This window comes from Cnephaeus nilssonii (assembly GCF_951640355.1).
Source record: "Cnephaeus nilssonii genome assembly, chromosome: 3".
NCBI lineage: Eukaryota > Metazoa > Chordata > Mammalia > Chiroptera > Vespertilionidae > Cnephaeus > Cnephaeus nilssonii.
The window spans coordinates 4,626,584-4,652,537 of NC_137074.1; the positions used below are offsets into that span (position 1 = coordinate 4,626,584).

General features: G+C 53.4%; 1 protein-coding gene across 5 annotated transcripts in view; it reads right to left on the minus strand.

The window, feature by feature from the left end:
* ERG (ETS transcription factor ERG) overlaps positions 1-25,954 on the minus strand; it is a 221,736-nt gene that overhangs the window by 75,333 nt on the left and 120,449 nt on the right. Inside the window, exon 1 of one of the 5 annotated variants that reach the window (XM_079766582.1) lies at positions 17,986-18,117. The exons of 3 other annotated variants lie outside the window; for them this stretch is intronic. In XM_079766582.1, coding sequence (XP_079622708.1) covers positions 17,986-18,003 — 18 coding nt within the window. In that variant the 5' untranslated portion in view covers positions 18,004-18,117. Of the gene's footprint in view, positions 1-17,352; positions 17,786-17,985; positions 18,118-25,954 lie in introns of those variants that run through there. One more of the 5 variants, XM_079766581.1, reaches the window with a different exon arrangement.

Below are 25,954 nucleotides of genomic sequence, written 5' to 3' on the forward strand. Positions count from 1 at the left end.
CCGAGATAGGACACCGCGAGGCATTGTTTCGCCCACGCCAGCGCTCGGATCCCGGAGCAATCCGCCCTGCTGTCAACGGCCGCTGGCAGCTCCAGGAGCTGGGCAGAAATCAGTTGAAGGAAAGGGAAGTCTTGTCGGAAGCGAGATTAATCTTGTAACGAGTGTTCAGCCCTGATAACCCATCTGGGCACACAACTGCTTAAACTGGAGAGCAATTAACCTTCACCCGACAAGCTCTGTCCAACCGTTATAAACATTAAAGAGACAGAGGCCGCCCCCGCGCCGCGTAGACTAAACAACCAGATTGGAATTCCACGTACACGGCCTCTCTCCGCAGATGTGCGGGGGGGGGGGGGGGAGGGGACAGGGTCCCGGGGCAAAGGTGGGCTCGGCTCTGCCCGGCTCAGGTGGCCGGGCCACCGTGGGGACAGGCTGAGGTCACTCGCGTGAGAGACAGACAGCTCAGGGCATCCTTAAGCAAAGCCACGCGCTTTGGGGCGCCGGACGGAGTCGGTTTCATGCGGGAACATGTCTGCTAATGGGAACACCCTTCGGGGGGGGGGGGAGGGTGTCCTTCTCTTTTCCTTCTTGCCCCACAGCAGGAATATCTGCGCTGAGCTCCCTTCCCACCTGCCTCGACTCCTCTTCCAAGCGTGGCGGCACCTGCCTGAGCGACGCAGGTTGTGGTCACGGAGGGAGGTTTTCTTTTATCGCTAAGAAGTCACTGGCTTTCGCGGGGAGCCAACCTGTGACCTCGCCTTATCTGTGAGCCCTGCACCCGAGTGGGCGGAGCAGGCGGCCTGTGTGGAATTCCAAGGGGTGGGGAGGCGGCCAGGAACGCTCCGCTTAAAAACAGCTTTCTCCACGCGGAGGGGACATGGGAGGCCGTTGAACTCCCCACTCGGGCAAGAGCTGGCCCTGGCATCGGTGTACACTGAGCCCCCAGACTGCGTTCTGGAGGAGACCCATGCACCTTACAGGGGGTACAAACCAATGTGGGTGCAGGACTTACCCCCCCCCCCAGAGGCATGTTTAAGCACAGGCACAAAGTACCATGAGGGGCAGGTGCCCTGGGCACTGAACCAGCCTGCCTGCTAGTGTGCCCACACCCAGAGTTTAACAGACAGTAAGAAGGTAATTAAAGGGGGGATGGACACACGCACCTAGCATATTCTCTACAAATTTCTCTCCGAGGTTTGAATCGGCCTTCGTGATGGCCAAAGACAGCTCTCAAAACCGTCCCTCCAGCACGAGATCGTCCACCTCCGTGAGCCCGTTTCTCTCTTCCCGGCGGCCGGGTCATGACCTCCCGCCTCGGGGATGTGTGCACACAGCAGGCTCAGTGTCCGCAGCCCGTGTCCCCGTGGTCTCAGCGTGGCCTCTGATCACAGCCCTGGGGAGCGGCGAGACAGAGGTGTGCGAGGTCCCGGGCCAGGGTCCCAGCCCCGGGGTCTCACTTTCCCGGCCTGCCTTGCTGCGCCTTCTCCTGCCATCAGCGGCAGGGAAAGCCCTCACGCCCCAGGGCAGAAGCTGTGACAAGGGAGCCTGGGGGGCTGACGCCTCCATTGCAGGGACTATACCATCAGCATCAGCAGCTGAGGATGCCAGGGTGCAAGCCAAGGATGCCCCGGCCCAGCTCTCCCCGTCACCGGTGTCTTTGCCTGAGGTGAGGGGCGATGAACACAGCCACCTGAGCTGCCAGCTTCCATCCCCAAGGGCCCATCCTGCGACCTTGGTGCAGATGGGGACACGCAAACAGCATGGCGAGCCCTCCTCCCCTCCCCTCCCCCCCTTCCTCCCCCCACCCCGCCCCCCGCCGCCCCGATCTGGTTCTCAATTTAAATGTGCGCTTCTTTCCCAAGGAAACCGTGCAGAGCCTTCCCAGGCGGTGACCAGATGAAGGTCACTGTCTGGCTGGGAGTCAGGTGCGGGTGACCACGCCTCACACCAGAATGCCTAGGGGCGGTCCACGTTTCTGGGCTCAAGTCCCCTCCGTGTAGACCTCAGTGGACATCGGAGACCGAAGACAACAACGAAAGCACAGCCCGGACAGGGACCCAGCCTACGCCACCGCGGTGTGAGCTCCGTGTTAGAAGCACGGGCTCCACCGGAGGACTTCAGCGCAGAAAGACGCCCGCACCCGTTTTATAAAGGCAGGCAGCCCTTCACCCATCAGCCTTGCAGCGTGAGGACCACAGGCTGCCGAGTAGCAAGTGCCCCACGTGACCTGAGGGGCGGGCGGGGGCTGCCCCAACCTTGTCGCGCTTCTCGGCACTGACCGAGTAGAGAGGAGAAGCGGGAGATAAGAGAAACCGCAGCACCCACGCCGGGGGCTTGTGAAACGGACACGGCTGCAGGGTGAACGCTCTGCCTGACCGTGATTTCTGCTGTGAGCACCGCACGGGATTCCCCGACGGCACGGCTGGCGTGGGTGCTAGGAGGCTGTGTACTTTTTCTTTCAATGAAACCCAGTGCATTTTCAGATTCCAAAACGGCACCTCCAGGTCAGTGATTTCCAGGTCCGGAGGAACGTGAGACTCCCGGCTTCCCCGCCTCCGTGGCCAGGCATCCTCAGGGGGCGGTGTCCTGCTCGGCCAATGGGAAAGCTCCATCCGGAGAAGAAGCCGCCACCCTGGCAACCCGCGGTGTCTCCCACCTACCCGCAGCGGGTTAGAGGCGTCCCCTCCACCACCGCCATCTGAAGGCCACCTTGTCTGGAACCTCACTGTCTCCACAGATGTAAGTGAAGTAAGGACTGAGAGGAGGTCACACTAGATTAGGGTAGGCCCTCCCCTGAATGCTACCGAGAGCATCCTGAAAGGAGACCCAAAGAACAAAGACTCAGAGAAGACGGCGGGGTGAAGACAGATTGGAGTGATGCATCTACAATGCAAGGAACACGAGGGCGTGGGAGGCCCCGGGGCTGGGAGAGGGCTTGGGAGAAGTTCTCCGGGTGTGTGTGTGGGGGGGGGGGGGGGGCGTGGATCCCAGAAGGAACCAGCCGCTGACACCTTCCCTGGGACTGCTGACCTCAGAAACAGCAGGAGAATGAAGGTCCATTGTGTTAGGCCTCCCGGCTGCGGGCGTTTCTATGGCAGCCCTAGCAAACGGATCCGCGACCAGGGCTAGTGTTTTTAACCGAAGTGTTGCCATTTTAGGGCATTCTATGGCCCATGCTTTGACTTACAGCGTTAGAATCGCTTTTAAAAGTGCACCAGACGATGCTAAGAATTAAGGAACTTCCTGGTTCCAGCGACCAGATCGCCTTAATTTTTTTTTTTTTTTTCAGAAAAACACTCGTTTTGTGAAACCTTTTCATGTAAACTCCTCTGGTGGACGATGCCCTGCCTTTTCTGCTTAGGAAAACATGCCCTCAGACCACTGGGGATGGGGGCGGGGAAATGTCTACTTCACATCCTAATGGAAGTCGGGCGGGGACGTGTTTGGACAACTATCTTTAAATCTCTCCGAGTTTCGTTTGAAAATAATGTTAGAAGGTTTTTTTTTAAAATATGGAAATTAAAATATAATTTCTTTAGTATGTTTTTCCGAACATTTGTGGGCAAATTAGTCCCATTTGGATTGCTTCATGTTTACTCCCCAAAAAAAGCCTCGTTCTCTGAGGAGTTCCTTTTAATTATCCCCAAAACAAGAGTCTAGCGATCCAAAGTATCACTGGGTCGGGAAACGCTGGAACTAAAGAGAACCCAGCGGGTTTCTTCCAACGTTTGCACTCCCCAGTAAAAGCTGCTTCCTCTCCCTCGCCTCCTTACACACCGCCGGCAGTTCTGCTGGGAGAGCCACCACGCCAGGTTCCTTTTAATCGCGTGCCCTGCTAGAGACATGCCTCGCCCAGGGAACCTTCTGCCGCCCCATTGGTCATTCACTCGTAGGTTCATTCACAGCAACTATTTATGGAGACGCACTCTGTACGCCACGCGCTGTGCTGGGGAAAAATCCTCTCACCAAGATGAAAGAATACTTCTGGTTTTATGAAAGACCTCATTTTCTTAGGCTTATACACAGGGTGTCCCCCAAAAATGAATCCACACTTTAATAGCTGATAGCTCAGTTTTGAAAATGAAATAAATATAAATACTGCCTTCATGATAGTTTGACCAGTGAAGCCTGTTACGTTAAGCGATATGTTTGCTAAACTTAAAATTTCAGTAGGGAATTCCATTTTATTATCTGACTTAGTGAAATTGATTAATTGCTATTAAAGTTAATCATTATCATAAGGCAGATTATCTTGCCCTTGAATACGAATAACTTAGCTATTTATGAAGATGCTCTAGCACCTCATTTCTACTGCAGATGTCACGTTTACAAGAATGACAGTGCACCCGACCGGCGTGGCTCAGTGGTTGAGCTTCGACCCATGAACCATGGGGTCACGGTTCGATTCCTGGTCAGGGCACATGCCTAGGTTGTAGGCTGGGTCCCCAGTAGGGGGCGTGCAGGAGAGAGCAAATCAATGATTCTCTCTCATCATTGATGTTTCTATCTCTCCCTCTCCCTTCTTCTCTGAAATCAATAAAGGTACATTTTTTTAAAAAAGAAGAGTGACAGAGCTGGAGGAGCTGCCTGGGTTACAGGGAACAAGGAAACCCTCGGTGGAGACCATGCGGATACGAGCAGATGTGCCCTAGCGACTAAGTCACAGCTTCACTGACATCCCGAAGGAGGGACGACAGTCCAGAGGAAAAGCCAACAGCACCCATCAGAGCCCATTAAAGACAACCTGTCATGGCGTCAGGGGTGTGCAGCGCATGAACACTGAGATAACCCCATGCAGACCCTGGCTGTGTGAACACCGGGAGGTGTTGCCACTCCGTAAAAGCCAAACGCCCGCCTGGTGCTGGGCCTCACGCAGACAAGTGTCGTGGAACACAATGCAGGCCCGAGGGCTGTGTCTCTGCTTGTAGGTGTCAGAAGCATCCCCAACGATGGCCCCGCAGAGAGAGTGTGCTCATCGCTCAGGTGCTCACACACTCAACACCCAACCCCATTCCGGGCAGCCGCACCATCCCCCCACCTTCCCAACACGGGCAGGCTCTTCAGGCCACAGAGACACTGTGTCTCACACAGGCACTCAAGTCATGCAGACGCTGGGCCAAGACACAGTAGTAACTCTCTCCTGACCAAGAAGCACCACTTCACCTGGCCGGCGTGGCTCAGTGGTTGAGCGTCGATCTATGAACCAGGAGGTCACGGTTTGATTCCCTGTCAGGGCACATGCCAGGGTTGCAGGCTTGATCCCCAATGGGGGGTGTGTGCAGGAGGCAGCCAATCAATGATTCTCTCTCATCATTAATGTTTCTCTCTCTCTCTCCCCCTCTCCCTTCCTCTCTGAAAGCAATCAAAAAATATAATTTAAAAAAGCAGCAGCAGCACAACTTCCCTCCCATCTCCTAGAGGTGACTTACAGGATGCTTTGCATGTCAGCAGTCAGCAACTGCTCATGGATTAAATGAATGCATTCTCTATGACATGGGATCAGGTCCCACCTCGCTAATGAACGCGCTCACTCATGCACTTATCACCAGGCAGATGTCCATTCACTTATGGAGTTTTTATCGACCAGACACCGACTGCTTCTTACAGGCATGGTCAGCCCAGACACAAGATGACAAGACGTGTAACTCAAGGTGGAGAGTGCTGAACTTGAACTCCCAGAGTTGCAAGAGTCTCTGGTGGTCAGTAAGGTCCGTCATTCGGAAGGATGACCATAACCTGGCAATGTGACCGCTCAGTACGTGCCTGCCCCTCTCCTTCTCTGCCGAAGGTTCCAGCGCTCGTCGTCAGTTCTAAATAGCAGCGGACGCCTTCCTCCCACCCCAGGGCCACTCCAGAGACCAGCTGTCACTCACATTGAAGAACCTGTCCGTTCGCTGGCCAGGGAGGAGGCTCAGGAAGAGACCGGGAACACCTCCGGGCCTCCAGCGTGGCTTTTCCTTGCAGCCTCACACCATCGGTCTCTTGAGCTCGTGAAAATGCGGCCGAGTTCGGCTGCTGGAAGTTGGGTCGACCTGTTGCTTGAACCAGTAAACGGGCTCGTGATGGGGACTCTACTGTGTTGCCTCTACTGTCCTCCAAGGAATAGCATGAGATGGAAACAAATAACATAGAGGGAAGTGCATTCATCTCTTCAGAAGCTATAAATACCCAAAGGGTATCAGAGGAGTCCCTTCAAAAGGCAAACATTGGAAACAAATACAGTCACGAATGGGTTACGCCAGAAAAAGCAAGTGAATTAAATACTAGGATGAGACCAGCATAGTGGAGAGTGAATTAAATACTAGGATGAGACCAGCATAAGTGGCCAAAAAGAGCCCCTAACAGGGAGCACTCTTTGCACACTAATGCACACGACTGTTCAAAGCACGCAGATGTATTGAGCGGTTTTATCCCTGCACCACCGCCAGGAAGCGGGTGTTGTCATCATTACGGAGTCGATGCTCCAGATGAGGAAACTGAGGCACGGGACAGTGAAGTCAGCTCGCCAGGGCCGTGGGGCAGGCCTGCCCCCAGCACTCGCATTCTGCCCCATAAGAAGGGCCCTTGGGAAGAGATACGGGGCCTTAATCGCTAAAGATCGTATCAAATGCAACCCTGACTCCTCTTTTCTTCACTGTCCTGTAAAAAAGGGAGTGAGTGGAAAAGAGCTACCAAAAATGAGTCTGGTTTCTCATATTTTATTATTCTTTTTAAAAAATATGTCTGTGTGCATGGGGGAAAAAATACCCCACCCTAAATCCAAAAGAATAAAGTCTTACAAGACTCTTGGTGGTGTAATACCAATTACTTTAATTTCTTTTTCTAGGAAATGTTTATTTCCTAATCGCCCCCCAAAATTGTTTAGAAATGGGGGAAAGAACACAGTCTGATTTTGTTGTTGTTTGAACAATATGTTATTCAATGGATAGGTCGGACCTGTATTCCCTCTGGGCTAAAGAAAACAAAACATGCAACCCCCCTCCCCAATCCGTAGGCAGACAGAGGTGACTTCCAGGGAGAATGCCAACAGGGGTGCCATTCCATCGGGCGTCAAAGAGGAGTGTCTCGGCTGGACAGTCCTGCACCAGCATCCCACAGCCGAGATCCGGGCGCTGGGACCAGCGAGGACTCCGGAGGTCCGAGCAGTCACTGTGCAAAGCATGCTGGGAGATTCAGGGATGCCTCCCAGAGTTCCCTAAAAGCTAACAACGCTGTACCATAGAGGTATCCGGGGAACAAACCCAGAGAGGCAAGCAGTCTTCCTTCAAACCGAAGGGTCCTGAGATTTTACAGGGAGCTAAAGCATATAAACAAGTGAGTCCTCCCAAGACCGTGGTCGGCAAACTGCGGCTGGCGAGCCACATGCGGCTCTTTGGCCCCTTGAGGGTGGCTCTTCCACAAAATACCACGGCCTGGGCGAGTCTATTTTGAAGAAGTGGCGTTAGAAGAAGTTTAAGTTTAAAAAATGTGGCTCTCCAAAGAAATTTCAATCGTTGTGCTGTTGATATTTGGCTCTGTGGACTAATGAGTTTGCCGGCCACTGTCCCAAGAGAATGTCTCTTTGGGTCATTTCACCATCAGTTCAACCAAGATACGTGGATTAAGTGTGTAGACAAGTCACTGGTGTGTATTCATGGACTAGCACCTTCCAACATGACTACATGGAACCACGTCTGGCAGCTTCTCGGGGTCAGACACCCCTGCCTCCCCACCTGTCAGTCAGCCACGCCCATGGGCTGGGTGCTGAAGGAGGGATCTCTCTGGGCCAGTCCCTTGGTCCATTGCAAGGCAAAGCTCCCAGGCCCTTTGTCATCAAAGGAGGTGTTTCACCAAGACGGGAGCCAACAATGAGCGGCTGCCGGGTCTTCTGACGATTTCGTGGGCGATCTGGAGCCGTGGGCTTCCTTGCTCGGAGAGGTAAACATCACTCGTTGGCGTGTGGCCAGCGCTTCAGTTGTGTGGCGTTCAGGTGCTATTTATTTTATTTAGTTTATTGTTCAGGGTTACTGTTTATTGACTTGATATGTTTTTTCCCCTGCACAGGGGCCAGTCGCTAAGGCCATATCCTGTGGATGGATAATTGATGATTCCCTATTGTTCGGTGTTTGTGTGTGATGGTTTTATTTGCTTTTTGGTTCAAAGGACCTAAACAATGCCTCGCTGGAATTTAATAACTAGTGTAAAACCAGCCCCGGGAACAGTCTGTGCCCTGAGGTTGTTGTACCCAAATCTGGTGATCTCGGCTCGACTCAGGAAAGCAAAGTCTCCAACGACTGTTACCCGTAGGAACCACGGAGAAAACCTTCAGCCGAATCTCAAAGCGGCCTATTTCCCAGCAAATACAGAAGCAGACGCATGCATCTCTCTCCGGGATAAAAAGGCGGCCGAGATGCCTACGGGACACGGATCTTAGCACAGACCTATCTGGTCCAGTCACAGTCTTCGCCGTGAAAACCAGCACGCGGACCAGCCCGAGCGTGAGAAGGAGGGGCTGAAGCCATTACTGGAGGAACATTCTCACCTCCTCCAAGACGAGCATCCTGCCCGAACATCTGTGGCAACAGGCTATTCCCCTTGGAGGGGAGATCACGAGGCCACGGCCCGCGCGCTCTCGCAGAGGAAGCGTCCGCGGGGAGCCCTTCCCGCCCCGCGTGCCCCTGGGGGGCTGGCTACGGGCGGAGGAAGTGAGCGCAGGAAGTATCTGTCTACAGACCCTTCATCCTCGAGGTAATTGCTACAGCAGCATTTTGCTGTTTACCAGAGCAGTAAACACGGGGGCTAAAAAAAGATGTTTTCCATCTCCGAGGACAAGGCTGGAAAACACGCACGTGCGCTTTTTCATAAGCAGCTTCTTATCAGAGCCGTTGCCATCTGACGGGGCTCCCAACGGTGAGCCGGTCCCTGCCATCCATCAGCCTTCTGGGGAGAACAGAAGGGACCCTCTCAGATGCCCGAGAGACAGGACGGCTTCTCTCCCGGGGACGCTACTCTAGCCACGGCAACGGTGTTTCTCGACTGTGCTTGACCCAGGCTTGGCCGTCCACAGGCTTCGGCGTGACAGGGGTGGGGACCTGTTCTCCTGCCAAGGGCCATTGGGATATTTATAACATCTTTCCGGGGCCATACACCATTACCAACCTAAAAATGAGCCTGCTACATTTTGTCAAACATTCAATGAACTCAGCCCTAATGCTTTTGAGGGCCTTCTACGGCCCGCGGGCCGGGCGTTCCCCACCCCTGGAACAGGTAACGTCTGTGAGACTCTCCATGTTAAGTCAATGTGGTGGAAAGGATACTTCGGAAGTCAGAGAGCTCACAAGGTCACTTATATTTGACCTTGGACAATGTTTATTTTACATGTGAACATCAACGTGCTTCCAATTCCAGGAGTTCCCACGAGATGACGCTGAGAGGTAAAACACAAGTCGAGGTGTAGCTACTGCTTCTGACACTGTGCCCTCACCCAGGCAGAGCCTCCTGCCCCATCTCTTTATTTCTTTGGTCCAGACCCCAGGTTTGCAGCCAAACTGTCCCCGATGTCCTGGGATGAGGGGAGTGACCCAGTATCGGTGAGAGGCAGAGGGAAGTGGACGAAAGCAGGTCTGAGAGGAACCCCTGAACATTTGAGATGTTCTAGGAGCCCCTCATTCTCATGACTGTCTTTCACATTATAAAACTCTCCCCTTGGCCTGGCTGGCCTGCCTCAGTGGTTGAGCATCAACCTATGAACCAGGAGGTTACGGTTAGATTCCCAGTCAGGGCACATGCTCCAGTTGCAGGCTTGATCCTCAGTGTGAGGTGTGCAGGAGGCAGCCGATCAATGATTCTCTCTCCTCATTGATGTTCTCTCTCTCTCTCTCTCTCTCTCTCTCTCTCTCTCTCTCTCTCTCTCTCTCTCCCTTCTCTGAAATCAATAAAAATATATTTTTTGAAAAATCTCCCCTTGGCTTATTAGCTATTTGCAAAGCAAGAGGACGAGCAGGGAAGGGGTGTGAGCATGCAAAGTGCGAAGAGAAAGAGGGTGACAAAGGCTCGAAGGTCATCCCCGGGCCCAGCTGGGCAGGGGCCAAGGCTCACCCAGCAGCAAGGTTTCCTAGCCCTGCCTCAAGTCATCCGTGCCCATCAAGTGCTCGGAGCCACGGGCACTCACTGTTCTGGAAGAGTCTTTATTTCATAATAAATAGAAAAGAACATGTTAGAGAAAAACTGGCTTACCTAAAAAAAAAAAATAATAAAAAAATGTCAATTCACAAACTGTCGTAGAAATGGAAAGAAAAACAGAGCTTTTATGGATTTCCTGATTTTAGTCCTGCAAGGAAAATGTATTTGAATGGAATGAATAACAAAATTAGCGAACAATGGACCCAGCTCCATTCATCTCGCCACAAGCCCTCGGGGCAGAAACTAGTGTTACAGAGGAAAAGGCCCAGGTATCTGAGTGGAGACCGGGCAAGGGTGAAAGGTCAGGAAGCCCCTGTCCCTGGTTCCCCGGAAGGAGCAAGGCCAGGAGGGGCGAGTTCACCTGCTGAGGTCGCGCAGCATCAGAGGGACGTGGCAGCCCCCCCCCCCCCCCCCCCCCGCTCCCTCCCCACGTCCCCCCACCAGCCTCTGCCTCTCGCCTCCCTTTCCATGGGAGCAAGATAAGACCCACCCCTTCCCCCGCAGAGGCTATTTTAAGGAAGCCCTGGAGAAACAGCACCCCAGGGCCTCCCTGGGCGGGAGACAGACACGGGCTGTGCTTGCTCCTTCCACCCTCCACATTTCTGACGCTCTGGGCACATCAGGTCACACCTACGAGCCACACGGATCCAAAGAGGACTTCGTAATATAAAACCACATACACTTCTTTTTTCTCTTCTAAACTTGGAGCAACGTCTTGGGAAATCTGCCTCAAATTGAGACACAAACTAATCGTGTTGACACGCTCTGGGGTGTTGTTTCAACAGCTCCTCTTCCTCTAAGGTGAGCACGGACCAGCACGCGCACAGAGCTCACCCTGAACAATGACACTCGGGCAGACCCCCCCCCACCCCCCCCACCCACCCCCCACCCCCGCGGGGCCCATGCTTTGAATGCGTGGCCTCCGGGGGAGTCTGAGTGGGGGCTGAGGGAGAAATTCTCTCTCCAGTGCTGGCTTTGCCGATAATGGTGCAATGCCCAAAAAATGCACTTGCCGCACTACAATATGGAAAGAAAGATGCTAAATCCTCGAGGAAGAATGCCTGGGAGGCGGCGGTGTCCGACTCAGAGCATGTTCTAAATGTCCCTTCTTTTCTTCTCCACCCTGTGACAGGCGTGGTCTTGCAACAGCCCTGATGGAAATGTTCTGACTGGACTATGATGCGGCTTTAAAAATAAATGACGCTGCTCGGCCTTGGCCCTTCTTTTCTAGATGTCCCTGCCCTTATCTGTGGGCAGCAATGGACTCCCCATTCCCCCCCCCCAAAAAAAAAAATAATTCCATGACCGCCCCGAAGGTTGGGTGACACCGGATGGAAAACTCGGAGCTGCACTTTCAGTCCCAAGACGAGAGCAAGGAAGTTGACACTTGGGACGAGGAGGAAACGCCAAGCAGCAGCTGGTCCGGGACCTAGAGCCACTGCCCCTTGGCAACTGCCCCTTGGCAACTGCCCCTTGGCAACTGCCTAACAGGGGAAGAACCTGGTCCCCAGGCAAACACGGCGTCTGGCGCAGGGTTCGGGGCCTGAGGTTTCTGGCCCCTTCGCTGGATTAACCACCGAAAGTGGAATCATTGTCGCCTGGGTGTGTTGTTACTGTTTTAGACAAAAGCAGTAACGTAAATCAGCCGGTTCTAATCATTTTCATTATTCAATGAACTGCATCACTGTATCATTGAACATCTTTTTTTTTTTTTCCTGCACCGTAGTTTACTATTTGAGGCTAGGGCCACGAGCAGGAAAAGGAGATGATCTGATGATAAACTGAGGGGAAACAAAGAGACTTGTGTGACTTGAGCAACGTTCTCAGCCTCTTTGATCCTCTGTCTTCACTGATACAAACGCAGCGGCATCCAGGCTGCGGGAGGAGCACATGAGACCGTGGGAGCGCCCAGCACGGCGTGGCCTGGACCCAGCGGTGCTGAGGATGATCATCAGTGGGGTTATAAACTCAAGATGCAACAGCTGCCTTTAAAGCTGTTTTTCTGTGCTCTTTGGAACATCAACATACCTCTATTTAATTTTTACTTACCTAGGAGAGCTCTCTCTAAAGCAATACGACGTCTATTTAAAAATCCACAAGAATGATTCTACTACCGTGTTTAGAACTTCAGAAGGAGCTAGTCTCTGGGGGAGAATGTCTTCATTTTTCTCTTTGGGACTTCAAAGGATCTTAATTAAAAGTTATCTTTTCAGCAAATTCTTACTGAGCCCCTACAGTTTGCCAGTCACTGTTGAGGACACCCGAGAGATGGAGCGTCTACACGGAAAGCGGGTCCGATGGCTGACGCGGGTCCACGCGAAGTTCTTGGAGAACATCCACAAACGCAAGTGAAGCCAGGGGAATGTGCTGACAGGAGAGAAACGAAGCGGGAGAGAGTGGACAGAATGAGGAATGGTCTTAAACTTCACACGGCGCGCCTCCGCCAAGTGCAATAGGGGAAATATGTGGGAAAGAAGTCTGATCAAACAAGGCATGAAAGGACGCATAAGAAAAAGATCCAGGGGTCACAGTGGCCACTCGCTCAAATAGGTTCACAGTCAAAAAATGTAACGAAATACCATAATTAAGGAAATACAAATAAAAATGAGATTCCAGCTCTGCCGGGCAGAGTGGCAAAGATTCAAAGAGGAACATATTCAGAGTTGTTATGCGTACAGAGAAACCAGCCTCATCTATGGCTGGAAGAGGTGGAAATTGGCACAACCTTTCCCGAGAGGAAATGGGCCCATTTTTTTTTTAATTGGCAAATATTTATATTTGGCAGAGACTTAAAAATTATGGATACCCATTGGTCCAGTCGTTCCTTTCCTTAAGCCCCAGGACTAATAAAATGAATTTTAAAAAATTAGACAGAGGCTGAGCTGCAATCTAGTTAGTGAAAAACTGAAAGCAGTATTATTTCCTACAACAGGGTATCAGTTAAATAAATTATAATGTTATTTTAAAAGGAATATAATTAAGCATAAAAAGCCCGCTTACCCTTACCAAATATTTTGAGTGACCTGGGGACATGGTTGTGAAACAATGTTAACTGAGAAAAGCAAGACAGGCAGACAGAAGGACAGAGGGAAACACACAGCAGGCAGACACAATAGATGTTGGTCACTTTCTCTGGCTGGTTGGAATTAGGAGCAATGTGTATCGACTTTATCATGTTGTTGTTGTTGTTTTCCATTTAAAAAAACAATCAAGTGCATTTTTTCACCGAGAATATGAAGGACTGGAGGTACTCCAGGAGCCTGTTCCTGCCCCCGTCAGGACAGGCGGCTTCGTAGGCTCTGTCTCCTTCAGCACAGAGCCCACCGCTGCCCGCTGTGGGGTACCTGACCTGTCACATCCTTATTCAAGGACACCACAGGCTCCCTCCTCCTGACCTCCCCCGGCTGCGGCCTCCCAGGCCGGTGTGCCTGCCCTGACAGGCAGAAGGGACCTGCTATTCTACCTCTTCAAAAGCTTTAGACTAAAATCCGCGGGCTCTGGGCTTCACAGCTGAAGCAGGGCAACCGAACAGCAGAGAGTTCAGAGCCAGGCCAGTGCAATCTCTTAGGAACAGACAGACTGTCCTGCGGCAGCTGCCATTTGCTGAGCACCTGCTAGAGGCTCTCCAGCCGCCACTAGCACCAGCACGGGACAGGACAGCCTTTAAAATCCCATTTTACAGGTGAGGAAATGAGGTCACACAGGTGAGGGCCCTTGCCCGGGGTCACGGGACTGTACGGATTCCAATGCAGGTGTGTCTGTGGCCACCGAAGATAAGCAGAGAACAGCTGCCCTCCATCCTGGCCTCCCCAGAGGAGGGACGAGTCCCCTGTGGCAGCTGAGGCTCCCCTCGCTCTCGAGAGAAGACCCTGCCCGGCCGAGCACCGAGCACGCCCCTCCGCTCAGAGACCGTCCCCCAGGGCCGCTCCGACCCCCGCTGCCCCGGCCAGAGCCTGTGTCCCCTCCGCACCGGCGTCCAGTCAGTTCCTGGGGCCGGTGGGGTTCTGTGCTGTGGGCTGTGCTCCCTCGGGGGGAGCTGGTTCCGAGGCTAAGACTGGAGCCGGATTTCCCAGAGGCATCGGTAACGGCTGTTCCCTTATCCACTTCATTCTCTGGGCGCTTTTCCGGGAGACGTGAAAAGCATACATATGAGTGTGTTTGTGAGGGTTTTCTTTCCAATAAAGGTGTGTTTTGCAAAAAAAAAAAAAAATTGTGAAATCATCACTTTAAAGAAAATGTAATTAAGCAATGGTTCGGTGATTCAGAAAGTTCCCTGAGAGCCTGGCAGTCCCGTATAAATGTACTTCATGGGAAGTAATATCCACAAATTCAGTGGCCCCATCCGCTCTCCGGGCCGCTGAGTCAGGTGCCCGGGACGAGTGCGCACAGGGGCTCAGAAACCAAACATGCCCCGGAGCCACGCCGCAGCGCACGCCGCGAGCCATCTGAAATAATGGCCTGAACTCCCACTCTCAGCGCTCCTCTGGGGCACGGTACTCACAGAGCAGGCGGCGGCATCTTCCATGTCCCACGCCTTCCACTGTCACACACCCCCCCCCCCAACAAGGGATGAAACGGTTCTTATTCCGCGTAAGCCGATGGGTTGATGGAAACCATGCATACACCCAGAGCTATTAAACTCATCAAAACCAGAGGAGATGAACTTCCTCCACAGAACCCGGAGCTTTTCAGTAACTTTCTGTGCTCACACATCAGAGCCGATACACAGCAGGCGCCTGCGGGGTGGGGTGCAAGGCATGAAATGTGGGGAAGGGGCTGGCTGCCTGTTGGTCAATGAACGCTTCAGGTGACAATTACCATCCAACCCGGCAACCTCTGTTCAATCAGAGAAAGTGACTCATCTACACAACGGATTGGAAACAGTACTATCTGCTTCCCCATCAGGCCTCGGTGGTAACTTTCCATATCCTGTGGGATCCTCGCCTGCTGCGTGCTGGGCTGGCTCCCTCCTCCTCCTGCACCACCAGGTCGCTGGGATAAAGGAAAATCCCCACATTCCCGCCCCCCCCCTTTTTTTAAAGACTCAAGACCATTCAACTCTAGAAGCAGGGGCTGTTACGGGGGCCCCTGGACCACCCAAGGAGTCCAGGGAGAGCAAGACTTTCACCAGATTTAGCGTCTCCTGTCCTGCGCCCGGCTGCGCTGCCTGCAGGTAAAAGCAGCGTCTGAGAGGGGACCGTGGCTGTAGCGGCCTTCCCAGGTGGCCTGCCGCGTCACAGGAGGATCGGGGACGTCTCAGGGGTGGATTAAAAACACCAACAGAAGCACAAATAGCGCCCCAGGGCGACCGGGCCCAGCTGTCTATGGGAGAACAGGGCGCGGTTTTGAGGGGCAGCGGGGGAAGGGGTGTCAGCGCGCCTCCTTACTGTCCCATGGCGCAGAACCAAAACCGATCCGTGACCTGCACGCGGGACCTCACCCTCAATGTTCATGGGCTTTCTGACAACTCGTGATCTGATCTCAAAATCCGGGAACACTTAGAGATAAGCGTGAGCCCCTGAAATCCCTCTACTGCTTCCCATAAACAGTGTGTTTCCAGTCCCAGACCAGCCCGGGACGATAAGGGCGAGGGTCGCCAAGGCGGCATCAAAACATTTAGCCTGTCATCACGCCTCACGGGGCCTTAGCGTCACGCCGAAAAGCCAGCCCCCCTCAGGTGTGGAACGCCGCCGCACCAAGGCAGCGCCTCCGGCACTTAATGGACCCACTGGTTTATTCACGGAGAGCACAGAGCACACAGGGCTCGCGCGTGGGCCCGGCAGCGCCTGTCGGGAAGACCGCGTCCCAGACCCGTGGACAGCCTCAGCCTGCCCTCCGCCGACGTGAGCTCTGCACTCACAGAACAAAAGCTGCGGTCCACGGCTGGTCCCACAAACACGTCGGTAAAATCACCTCCTGGCCCTCCCCAGGAAGGCAAACAGAAACCTATCTTAGAGGAAGTGGCCTATAAAGAGGGGCCATTCCGTTTTAAGGGATTAAAACGCATTCACTTGACGTCATTTTAAAAGTCCGCCTGAGACGTACACAATCCACAGATAACGCAGCGCAGTAAAACGGGACAGCAAGCGGGGTACCCCCGACACGTGGCAGCGCTGCCCCCAAAAGGTACTCTGAAAGCCACCGCACGCTCCGGCTCCAGGAATGGCTTCCCGTCTTCAGAAGCGTAACGCTGGGGTGCGTGGCGAATGCACCCACATTCTGAAGGGTGGTCTGTTGTTTTCATGTCCTTGAATGCACGGCCTTTTTGAAACACACACACACACACACACACCTAAAATCGCACTCCAGCTAGCCAAGGTGGACAAAGAATATCCGATGTAACTGCTGTGCCATAGGGACTTACTTCAGGGCGAGACTAAAATGAAGAGGGTAGCATGCTGGCTTATAAAAGAAAGTAATTTCTACTCATAGAGCTGAAATGGAGCCCGCGCCGCCCCCCATTCCACCACGGCTTTCTGTGAGTGGCATTTAACAGGCTGTGATCCCGGAGCCAGAGGAAGAAAAGTCTCTATGAGGCAGAAGTCTCTGATGCCTGAGCATTGGGCTGTGTTAGTGAACAGAGGTGGAGAAATAAAACCAGCCTGGAGAAGTGAAAACTCAACAGAGCTTCTGAAATGCAGCTCAGACGGGGGGTGTTCATCGAATCCCCTAACACAAGCATTTCCAATGACACAAAATCCCAAACCAAGGCGGATTTTTGAAAATGCCCTGGCTCCATTCTGGGCAAACTTTCGTTTTCAGGAGCTTTCAGATGAACTGAGACCGGCGATGAAAACACGCCCGAATGCTCCTCGCCTCTATGCCACCGAACAAAAGGCACGCACAGCTACCCAAAACTGTCTTTTTCCTCCTTTCTGGTGACTTTTCTCGTTTCTCCAGACGTCACCCAGGCACGGTGGCCGGGGACACATTCTAACAGCCTGGCACTCCACAGACTCCATGCCGCTGACTTGCACTGACACGGACATGGGTTTCACTTCCAGGAATGAGGCCGCAATGTAGGTTCCCACCGATACCGAGTCACGTCCACCTTAAGCTCTGTACACTAGACAGCGGACACGTTTGCAGGAAAAACACATCGGAACCCACAGCCCCCAGCACGGCGCCCGGGCAGGCCATGCCTCTCCAACCCCCACAAAGCAAACAGCGCGGGGAAGGAAGTGTACTCACAGCGCACAGAAAGGCAGGCATTTTATTAAAGACGGACACAGGACGGAGCAAGCCCAGTGACCACCGTGTGAGTGATGAGAACCCTCCGTTCTCAGCATGAAGGATCCAAAAAGCAAGTCAACATTGGCGTGTCCGTCCCATGACCAGCAGCTGCTGGCCGGGCGCCTCTTCTCCTCCACCGGGCCTGGCGGCGGGCACCCCGGGTGCCCAGGAGCCACCCCAGAGCATCCGAAAACTCTGCATCCGCAAGCCCATCCTCGCCTCGGCCCCTGCCCTCCAACCGCTCCACGTCCACCGCCGCCCGGCCGAGCGGCGTCCGGCCCGTGGGGGACAGGGACAGAGCAGGGAAATGCAGACGCGCTCCGCAAAGCCCTCGCCCGAGTCCTCCACGGCACGCCGCCGCCGTGAATTTAGGAACCCCATTTTTTTCTGAGTTTGAAGTTTTTAAGCCTTGCGGATGGTTGGAGTAGGAAAAAGGAAATTTACTAGGCAGCGCAAAGGAAATCTTGTTGTCCTCTATTGTGGCAGCGGGGGTGTTGCCCAATCCTCACTTATCTGCCTTGATAAAGGAAACCAGAGAAAAAGAGCAAGAAGCACAAGATTTCTGCCCAACCCAAGGTACCCTCTCCTTACCTTAATGGTGCTGGCCATAACGCAATCACGTTTATTGATCGTTAATAAATGTTAATAATAATTATTGCTTCTCTCTGACCAGAAAGTAGTTTTGATGAGGTTGTTTAGAGCGGATGAGATTGTGCTAAGTCTGGGAAATGAAGTCAGCCAATGGCAGGAAGGGCTTTCTATTGGTCCTGGCCGCCCAACCCGAAGAAACAGGATATTTGGGAGTGGAGAGATAAGAGACCCCGAAAACAATGTTGTTTTTCTTGATGATATGCAGCCAGGAGTTTTGTGTGGGTTTTTTTTTTTTAATTTAAAAAAAAAAAAAAAAAGGCCTCCATTGCCTGGGACTGGGACGGTCACAGCAGGTGTGACCCCGTGCGCCCGTGTGACACGCCGCGCCGAGGCAGGATGCAGATGTGGCGGGACTCCGCGTGGCTTCACACGGGCCGCCGGCACCTCGGGGACCTGCAGCCGGTGCCGGGCCTGCTCGGGCCCCGCCTCTGGAGCTGCCACTCCACTCGGACCCAGGGCCGGAGCCGGCCCCCTGCTCCTTCACCCGAAAGGAAACGGCAGGTAGAACGTATTTCTGGGCGATGTTTCACGATGGCCCCTGGCCTGCAGGTTTTTAACCACCTTCCTTTATTCCACATCTCGTGGGAATGCCCAAAATCGTTTCTTTTTTTTTCCCTCCAAACACACCATTTCTATTTGCTCCACCATAAACCCGCTGAAAACACAAAGGCTCTAGAATTAAAGGAAGCTAGAAAAATAAAGAGAAAAATAAACCTGTCAAATCCTTGCTCTAAAATATTTATTTAAAATCCAAATAACTACCCGGCTGGCGTGGCTCAGTGGTTGAGCGTCGTCCTATGAATCAGAAGGTCACGGTTCGATTCCCAGTCTGGGCACATGCCTGGGTTGTGGGCTCTATCCCCTGTGTGGGGCGTGCAGTAGGCAGCCAATCAATGATTCTCTCTCATCATTGATGTCTCTCTCTCTCTCTCTCTCTGGAGTCAGTAAAAATATATTTAAAAATAAGAAAGTAGAAAAAATAAAATCCAAATAACTAAAATCATGACGAACACTTTTTAACATGGCAGCCAGCTGGTCCCACCCGGACGCACCTCAGACGCAGACCCGAAGGCCCTCTTGCCCAGAGATGCCCCGGAGGGCCCGAGCCAGTGTTCCAGGACCCGAGCTGCAAGTTCAGGGCCACACACACATCTGTTTTCCACCCGAAGGAAGTCCAGCTCGTGTAGGCCTGGACATTCCTTGGAGGACTGCGGGCCTTTAAGCACTCTTTTCAGGAAATTACTTCTTCTCTGGAAGAATCAACATTTCGCTTTGGATCTGGCTACATGAACGCTGGCCCCGTCAAGAGGTGTGATCTCTGCAGGGGCCACAGGACACAACGGACCGAGCCCTGAGTCACGGGCAGCGCCTGGTCTCGGGGCCGCATGGCCAGCGAGTCCTAGAATGGCACCTCCAATTCCAGGCCTGCATGTGTCCGGGCTCCATCACTTCTGTTGTCCCGTGATCTCCCCACTCAGGGGGAAGGCTAGACGGGGGGGCGGGGGGGAGCGCTGAGAAGGAGGGAAGAAGGAAGGAAGGAAAGAAGGATGGAGGGAAGGACAGAAAGAAAGAAAGGAGAGATCAAGGAGAAAGTGGAAGACATAAAGACACAAAGGAAGAAAAAAATAAAGAGAAAATAAATCCCGGTCTGTGTAAGAATCAGACCCTGACAAATTCTCAGCACCCATGGTTTGAAGAGACGTGGGCTTCCGCTCTTTTCATCTCTGAACAATGAATGAGATGGTGGCGGGCTGATTAAAATTTTGTTTCCCCTGAAATTTCAAAGCACTGGGTTGTTTGATCTGGGGAGCTTCCACGGGCTGGGTCAGGAGCACTGAGAAAAACACCCTTTCCCCCCGCCCCTCACACCCCCCCACCCCTATAAGGCTCCTTGTTTGCTCTAAGAAGCATCAATTTCAAGTGTCGCCTGTGGTACCCAAACAAGCAGGGCCCTCGTGTGGCTTTCTCAGAAAGCAGCCTTAAGGAGGATGACTCCTTTAGGGGGACCCCCTCGCCAACACCGTTGCCGTGGAAGAACTTCCACGTGGTCCTGTCACCCTGACCTGGTTGACTTCCAAGCCCTTGGCTTCGGCAGCAGGAAGCCCTGGCATTCTATGGGGAACTCCTTCTTCGCTGAACACTGACATGTTTTAAACTCTCTAACTGAACGCCATTTCAAACCTACAGAAAAGTTACAGAGTAACGCAAAGAACTCTGAATATCCTTCACCCAGTTCCGCCACCTCCTGGGGTCATGTACATCGCTGGCTCTGTGTTTTCTCTCTTAATTGAGGTGAAATGCATGTACATATGTATTCGTGTAAAATGCACAGACGTATTTTTATTCTTTAATAAGAATAAAGAAAAGATATAAAACCAGATACTATTATTTGACCGATTTCCCGAATTTATAGCCATACATTTCATGATGTCTGATTTTTAAAACGTATATCAACTTAAAAAGTGATCTAATAAAAAGCTAATTTTGAGATAATGAATCATAAGAAAACAAATCTTCATTTCGAATGGTGCAATGTTTGACTGATTCTCATCATCTTCAAAGAGAATAACTGCTGAGTCCTAGAATGGCACCACAGCATCCCAGCCGGTGTTCTCCAGATATTTAATGCAAAGTTCTGAAATCAATGAATATATACACTGAGTGGCCAGATTATGATGATCTCTGAACGCATAAAAATCTGGCCACTCAGTGTGTGAGTGTGTGTGTGTGTGTGTGTGTGTGTGTGTGTATGTGTGTGTGTGTGTGTGTGTGTATATATATATATATATATATATATATATATATATATATATATGAGGCCCAGTGCATGAATTTGTGCATGACTGGGGCCCGGCCAGCCTGGCCAGGGGGAGGGGACATGGGCGGTTGGCCAGCCTGCCTGCCGGTCGAACTCCTGGTCGAGGGGACAATTTGCATATTAGCCTTTTATTATATAGGATATACACTGAGTGGCCAGATTATTATGCGTTCAGAGATCGTCATCATCTGGCCACTCAGTGTATATAAAGGTGCTACTTTTAATCCCACTTCATTTCTGAGGAGGTAGCTGAGGGCAATACCAGCTAAGGCAGCAGCTAATGGAAGCCTGATACTCCCACCGTGGGAGTTACGTTACAACCAGCTCTGCTATCCTCCTACCTGGTACCAAGGGAAACAATGTGTGTCTGCAAAGACTGTGCTCTGCCTCTTCTTTATTGATTCCAGAGAGGAAGGGAGTGGGAGAGAGAGAGAAACATCAATGAGGAGAGAGAAGCATGGATTGGCTGCCTCCTGCACACCCCACCCTGAGGATCGAGCCCACAACTTAAGCATGTGCCCTGACCAGGAATCGAACCATGACCTCCTGGTTCATGGATTGATGCTCAACCACTGAGCCACGCCAGCCGGGCTGGTTCACCTATATTTTCAGAACATTTACAATAAACATACATTCCAGTCTAATGTCAACGTATGTAAGTAACGTAACTTTCTATGTTTTTTGTAAATATCTGTATCGTATGAGCACAGGATCCCGTAGTGGTCAGCCTCTGTGTGCGTGCACACCTAATGCACAGTCCTTCCCTGTCCACAACAGGAACAGAGCAGCTCTCCTGCACGAACTGTCATCAGACACCCAGGAGACACCTGTGTTTCCTGACGGTCCTCTCTCCTCATCAGCCCACCCCGTCAGTCCCGACGAAGGAAGAGCCGCTCCACGCCAGGTGCTCGGCCGGCACTAGGAAGCAGGGTGACAGGGCTTTGTCCAGTCACTGGGTGCAGGGAGGTCAGGTTAGAGGCCAGGAAGTCTGTGAATCAACTTACATTCCACACACATCAAACCCGCGGAGGCTGGGCCGGCCCCCGAAACCCAGACTTTTTAAGGCAAAACAATGGGACCCAAGTGCTGTACATTGTTCCTACAGTGACACACGGATCTCAGATCGTGGAATGTTTGGATTATTTATGAGGTTCCTGCGAGGAGGATGTCCCAAGGCCTCATGCCAAGACCTTCTGAGACTGCAGATAAGGATCGCGCATCTGGACCGGCCGCGCCATGGAAATCTCCGTCCTCCGTGGGGCTTTTCCACCCGTGGCCACGGGACCCGCGGAGAGCAGGCAGCGTGAGGCACGCCGAGCCCCACGGCGCCCACTGCACACTCCTCAAGAGCCGTTTCTCTGGGGTGTGTTTTTGTTCTTTTTTTAATATATTTTTATTGACTGCAGAGAGGAAGGGAGAGGGGGAGAGAGAGAGACAGCAACATCAATGCTGAGAGAGAATCATGGATGGGCTGCCTCCTGCAGGCCCCACACTGGGGATCAAGCCTGCAACCCGGGCAGGTGCCCTTGATGGGAATCGAACCCGGGAGCCTCTGTCCACAGGCCGATGCTCTATCCACTGAGCCACAGCAGCTAGGGCAAGCTGTTTCTCTGTTCAAAGCAGACTTGGTGAGCACAGCTTCAGGCCATTGGGTAAGACCACGTGTGTGTGTGTGTGTGTGTGTGTGTGTGTGTGTGTGTGTGTGTAGCATATCCTCCCAGCCCCCCGTGAAGCAATCATCCAATGACCATGTGAACAGCTATTGTTTCACCACTGTCTCTGGCGGTGACTACCCCTCAGCGGCTCCGCTGCTGGGAGCTCGTGGAAACCGAGGAAATTATCACACCCCGCGTCCCAGCTTCTCAACACCAGGCGCAATTTCCTTCGCTGCGCGGCGCGTGTCTGCTCAGCTCGGAGGCCCGTGGAGCAAGGCCTCAGTGAGCCGTTTCCTGGGCGCTGCTCCGTGCCCCGTGCTGCCAGCTCCAAGGCGCAGGAGGGCTGGCCCCTGACCCGGGTTCCACAGGTGGCAATGGGTCGCTGCGGGCTTTAAAGACTACCCTGAGGGCAGAGTACTGATTCCGACGCAGTAAATCAGATGAAAAAAACTCGCAGATCATCCTGTTTCAATGACCATGTTGCTACGTTCAGAAGTGGGCAACAGTACATTTACAGCTATGACTACACTAAACAAAAGAGTTCGTTCCTGCGTTATTACTTATTAACTAGAGGCCCGGTGCACAAAATTCATGCACAGGGGGCGGGGTGGCTGTCCCTCAGCCCAGCCTGCACCCTCTCCAATCTGGGACCCCTCGAGGGATGTCCGACTGCCCGTTTAGGCCCAATCCCTAAACCGGCAGTCGGACATCCCTCTCACAATCCAGGACTGCTGGCTCCCAACTGCTCACCTGCCTGCCTTCCTGATTGCCACTAACTGCTTCTGCCTGCCAGCCTGATCACCCCCTAACCACTCTGCTGCCAGCCTGGTTGATGCTTAACTGCTCCCCTGCCAGCCTGTTTGCCCTAACTGCCCACCCCTGCAGGCCTGGTCACCCCTAATTGCCCTCCCCTACAGGCCTGGTCACCCCTAACTGCCCTCCCCTGCAGGCCTGGGTCCCCCCAACTGCTCTCCCCAGCAGGCCTGCGTCCCCCCCAACTGCTTTTCCCTGCAGGCCTGGTTGCCCCCAACTTCCCTCCTCTGCCGGCCTGGTCACCCCTAACTGCCTTCCCCTGCAGGCTTGATTGCCCACAACTGCCCTCCCTTGCAGGCCTGGTCCCTCCCAACTGCCCTCCCCTGCTGGCCTGATCACCCACAACTGCCCTCCCTTGCAGGCCTGGTCCCTCCCAACTGCCTTCCCCTACTGGCCATCTTGTGGTGGCCATCTTTTGTCCACATGGGGGCAGGATCTTTGACCACATGGGGGCAGCCATATTGTGTGTTGGAGTGATGGTCAATCTGCATATTGCTCTTTTATTAGATAGGATAGAGGCCACGTGCACGGGTGGGGCCAGCTGGTTTGCCCTGAAGGGTGTCCCAGATCAGGGTGGGGGTTCCCTTGGGGCGTGGGGCGGGCTGGGCGAGGGGCCTGTGGTGTTTTGCAGGCCGGCCACGCCCCCCAATGACCCAAGCGGAGGCCCTGGTACCAGGGATTTATTTATCTTCTACAATTGAAACTTTGTAGCCTTAAGCAGAGGCCAAGACAGGCCAGGGCTGCAGAAGCTTGGCTTCCTCCATCGCGGAGGGGAACCCTAGCCTCCTGCTCTCTCCAGCTCCATGGACTTATTGTTGGGACTTATTTATCTTCTATAATTGAAACTTTGTAGCCTTGAGTGGAGGCCTGGGCTCACCAGGGTGTGTGGAAAGCTTGGCTTCCTCCATCACCAGGGAAACCCAAGCCTCCCTCCTGCTCGCTCTGTGGCCGCAGCCATCTTGGTTGGGGTTAATTTGCATACTCACTCCTGATTGGCTGGTGGGCATGGCTTGTGGGTGTAGCAGAGTGATGGTTCATTTGCATATTACTCTTTGATTAGATGGGATTATTGTATTATTTTCCACACGGACCATGGTGAACCTACTTCTTGGCCACCCCACATAATCTGGGAACCACTAACTGCATGTGAAGGTCCGTGTCCACAGAGCTGGGCACACAGAGAGAGAGGTGAGACTCGCCTGACTGCCACAGGTAGCCACAAGGCTTGCTCCAGCACCCCTGACCCATGATTTGGGGGTGCGCCCTGCCTAGTGTCCTGCTCCTCTGCCCCCTGCTCAGATCTGGACTCCTGTGTCCAGTCCCCCTCCTCAGACATCACGTCCGTCCACCCTGAGAAGTCGCCTGGGCTGCCAAACTTAACTTACGTCTGGATCGCTGGCCAGACTTTCCATGTGCTTTTTACATGTATCGATCTCATGGGTAAGCTATTGCACATCAACATTTATTTGTCTTGATCTGTAATTACTTTATAAATTCATTTTAATAATAGACACACTCCTTCCTCAGGAAAGACAATCAATTGCACAGGACAGCGTCAGCAAGTGGCAGGGACCGCCCAGAAGCCGGGACTGAAGACGCTCCCTGCACCAGAGAGGCCGCTGTCCTTCTGTCCGTCTGCGATGGCACAGCCTCTCCCTCCGCAGCCTGCTCTACGTATGTGTTTGCTCACGGGGGTGTCTCACAAAGCAACCACAAACGGGCCCAGGAGCACAGTGCTTCTCTTCAATGCACTGACATTCAGGAGGGCCATCGGGCACCGCACCCACTAAGCCAGCCAGCGACAGTGTGGGTTAGTCCCGCCATGGAGCTGCTGAAATGGCCCCCATGCACTGTCCCCTCTGCACTGCCCACTCTGCACTGCCCTCTTTGCACTGTCCCCTCTGCACTGTCCCCTCTCTGCACTGTCCCCTCTGCACTGTCCCCTCTCTATACTGTCCCCCTCTATACTGTCCCCCTCTGCACTGTCCCCCCTCTGCACTGTCCCCTCTGCACTGTCCCCCCTCTGCACTGTCCCCTCTCTATACTGTCCCCCTCTATACTGTCCCCCTCTGCACTGTCCCCCCTCTGCACTGTCCCCTCTGCACTGTCCCCCCTCTGCACTGTCCCCTCTGCACTGTCCCCCCTCTGCACTGTCCCCTCTCTATACTGTCCCCCTCTATACTGTCCCCCTCTGCACTGTCCCCCCTCTGCACTGTCCCCCCTCTGCACTGTCCCCTCTGCACTGTCCCCATCTCTGCACTGTCCCCTCTCTGCACTGTCCCCTCTGCACTGTCCCCTCTCTATACTGTCCCCCTCTATACTGTCCCCCTCTGCACTGTCCCCCCTCTGCACTGTCCCCTCTGCACTGTCCCCATCTCTGCACTGTCCCCTCTCTGCACTGTCCCCTCTGCACTGTCCCCTCTCTATACTGTCCCCCTCTATACTGTCCCCCTCTGCACTGTCCCCCCTCTGCACTGTCCCCTCTCTGCACTGTCCCCTCTGCACTGTCCCCTCTCTATACTGTCCCCCTCTATACTGTCCCCCTCTGCACTGTCCCCCCTCTGCACTGTCCCCTCTCTGCACTGTCCCCCCTCTGCACTGTCCCCTCTGCACTGTCCCCTCT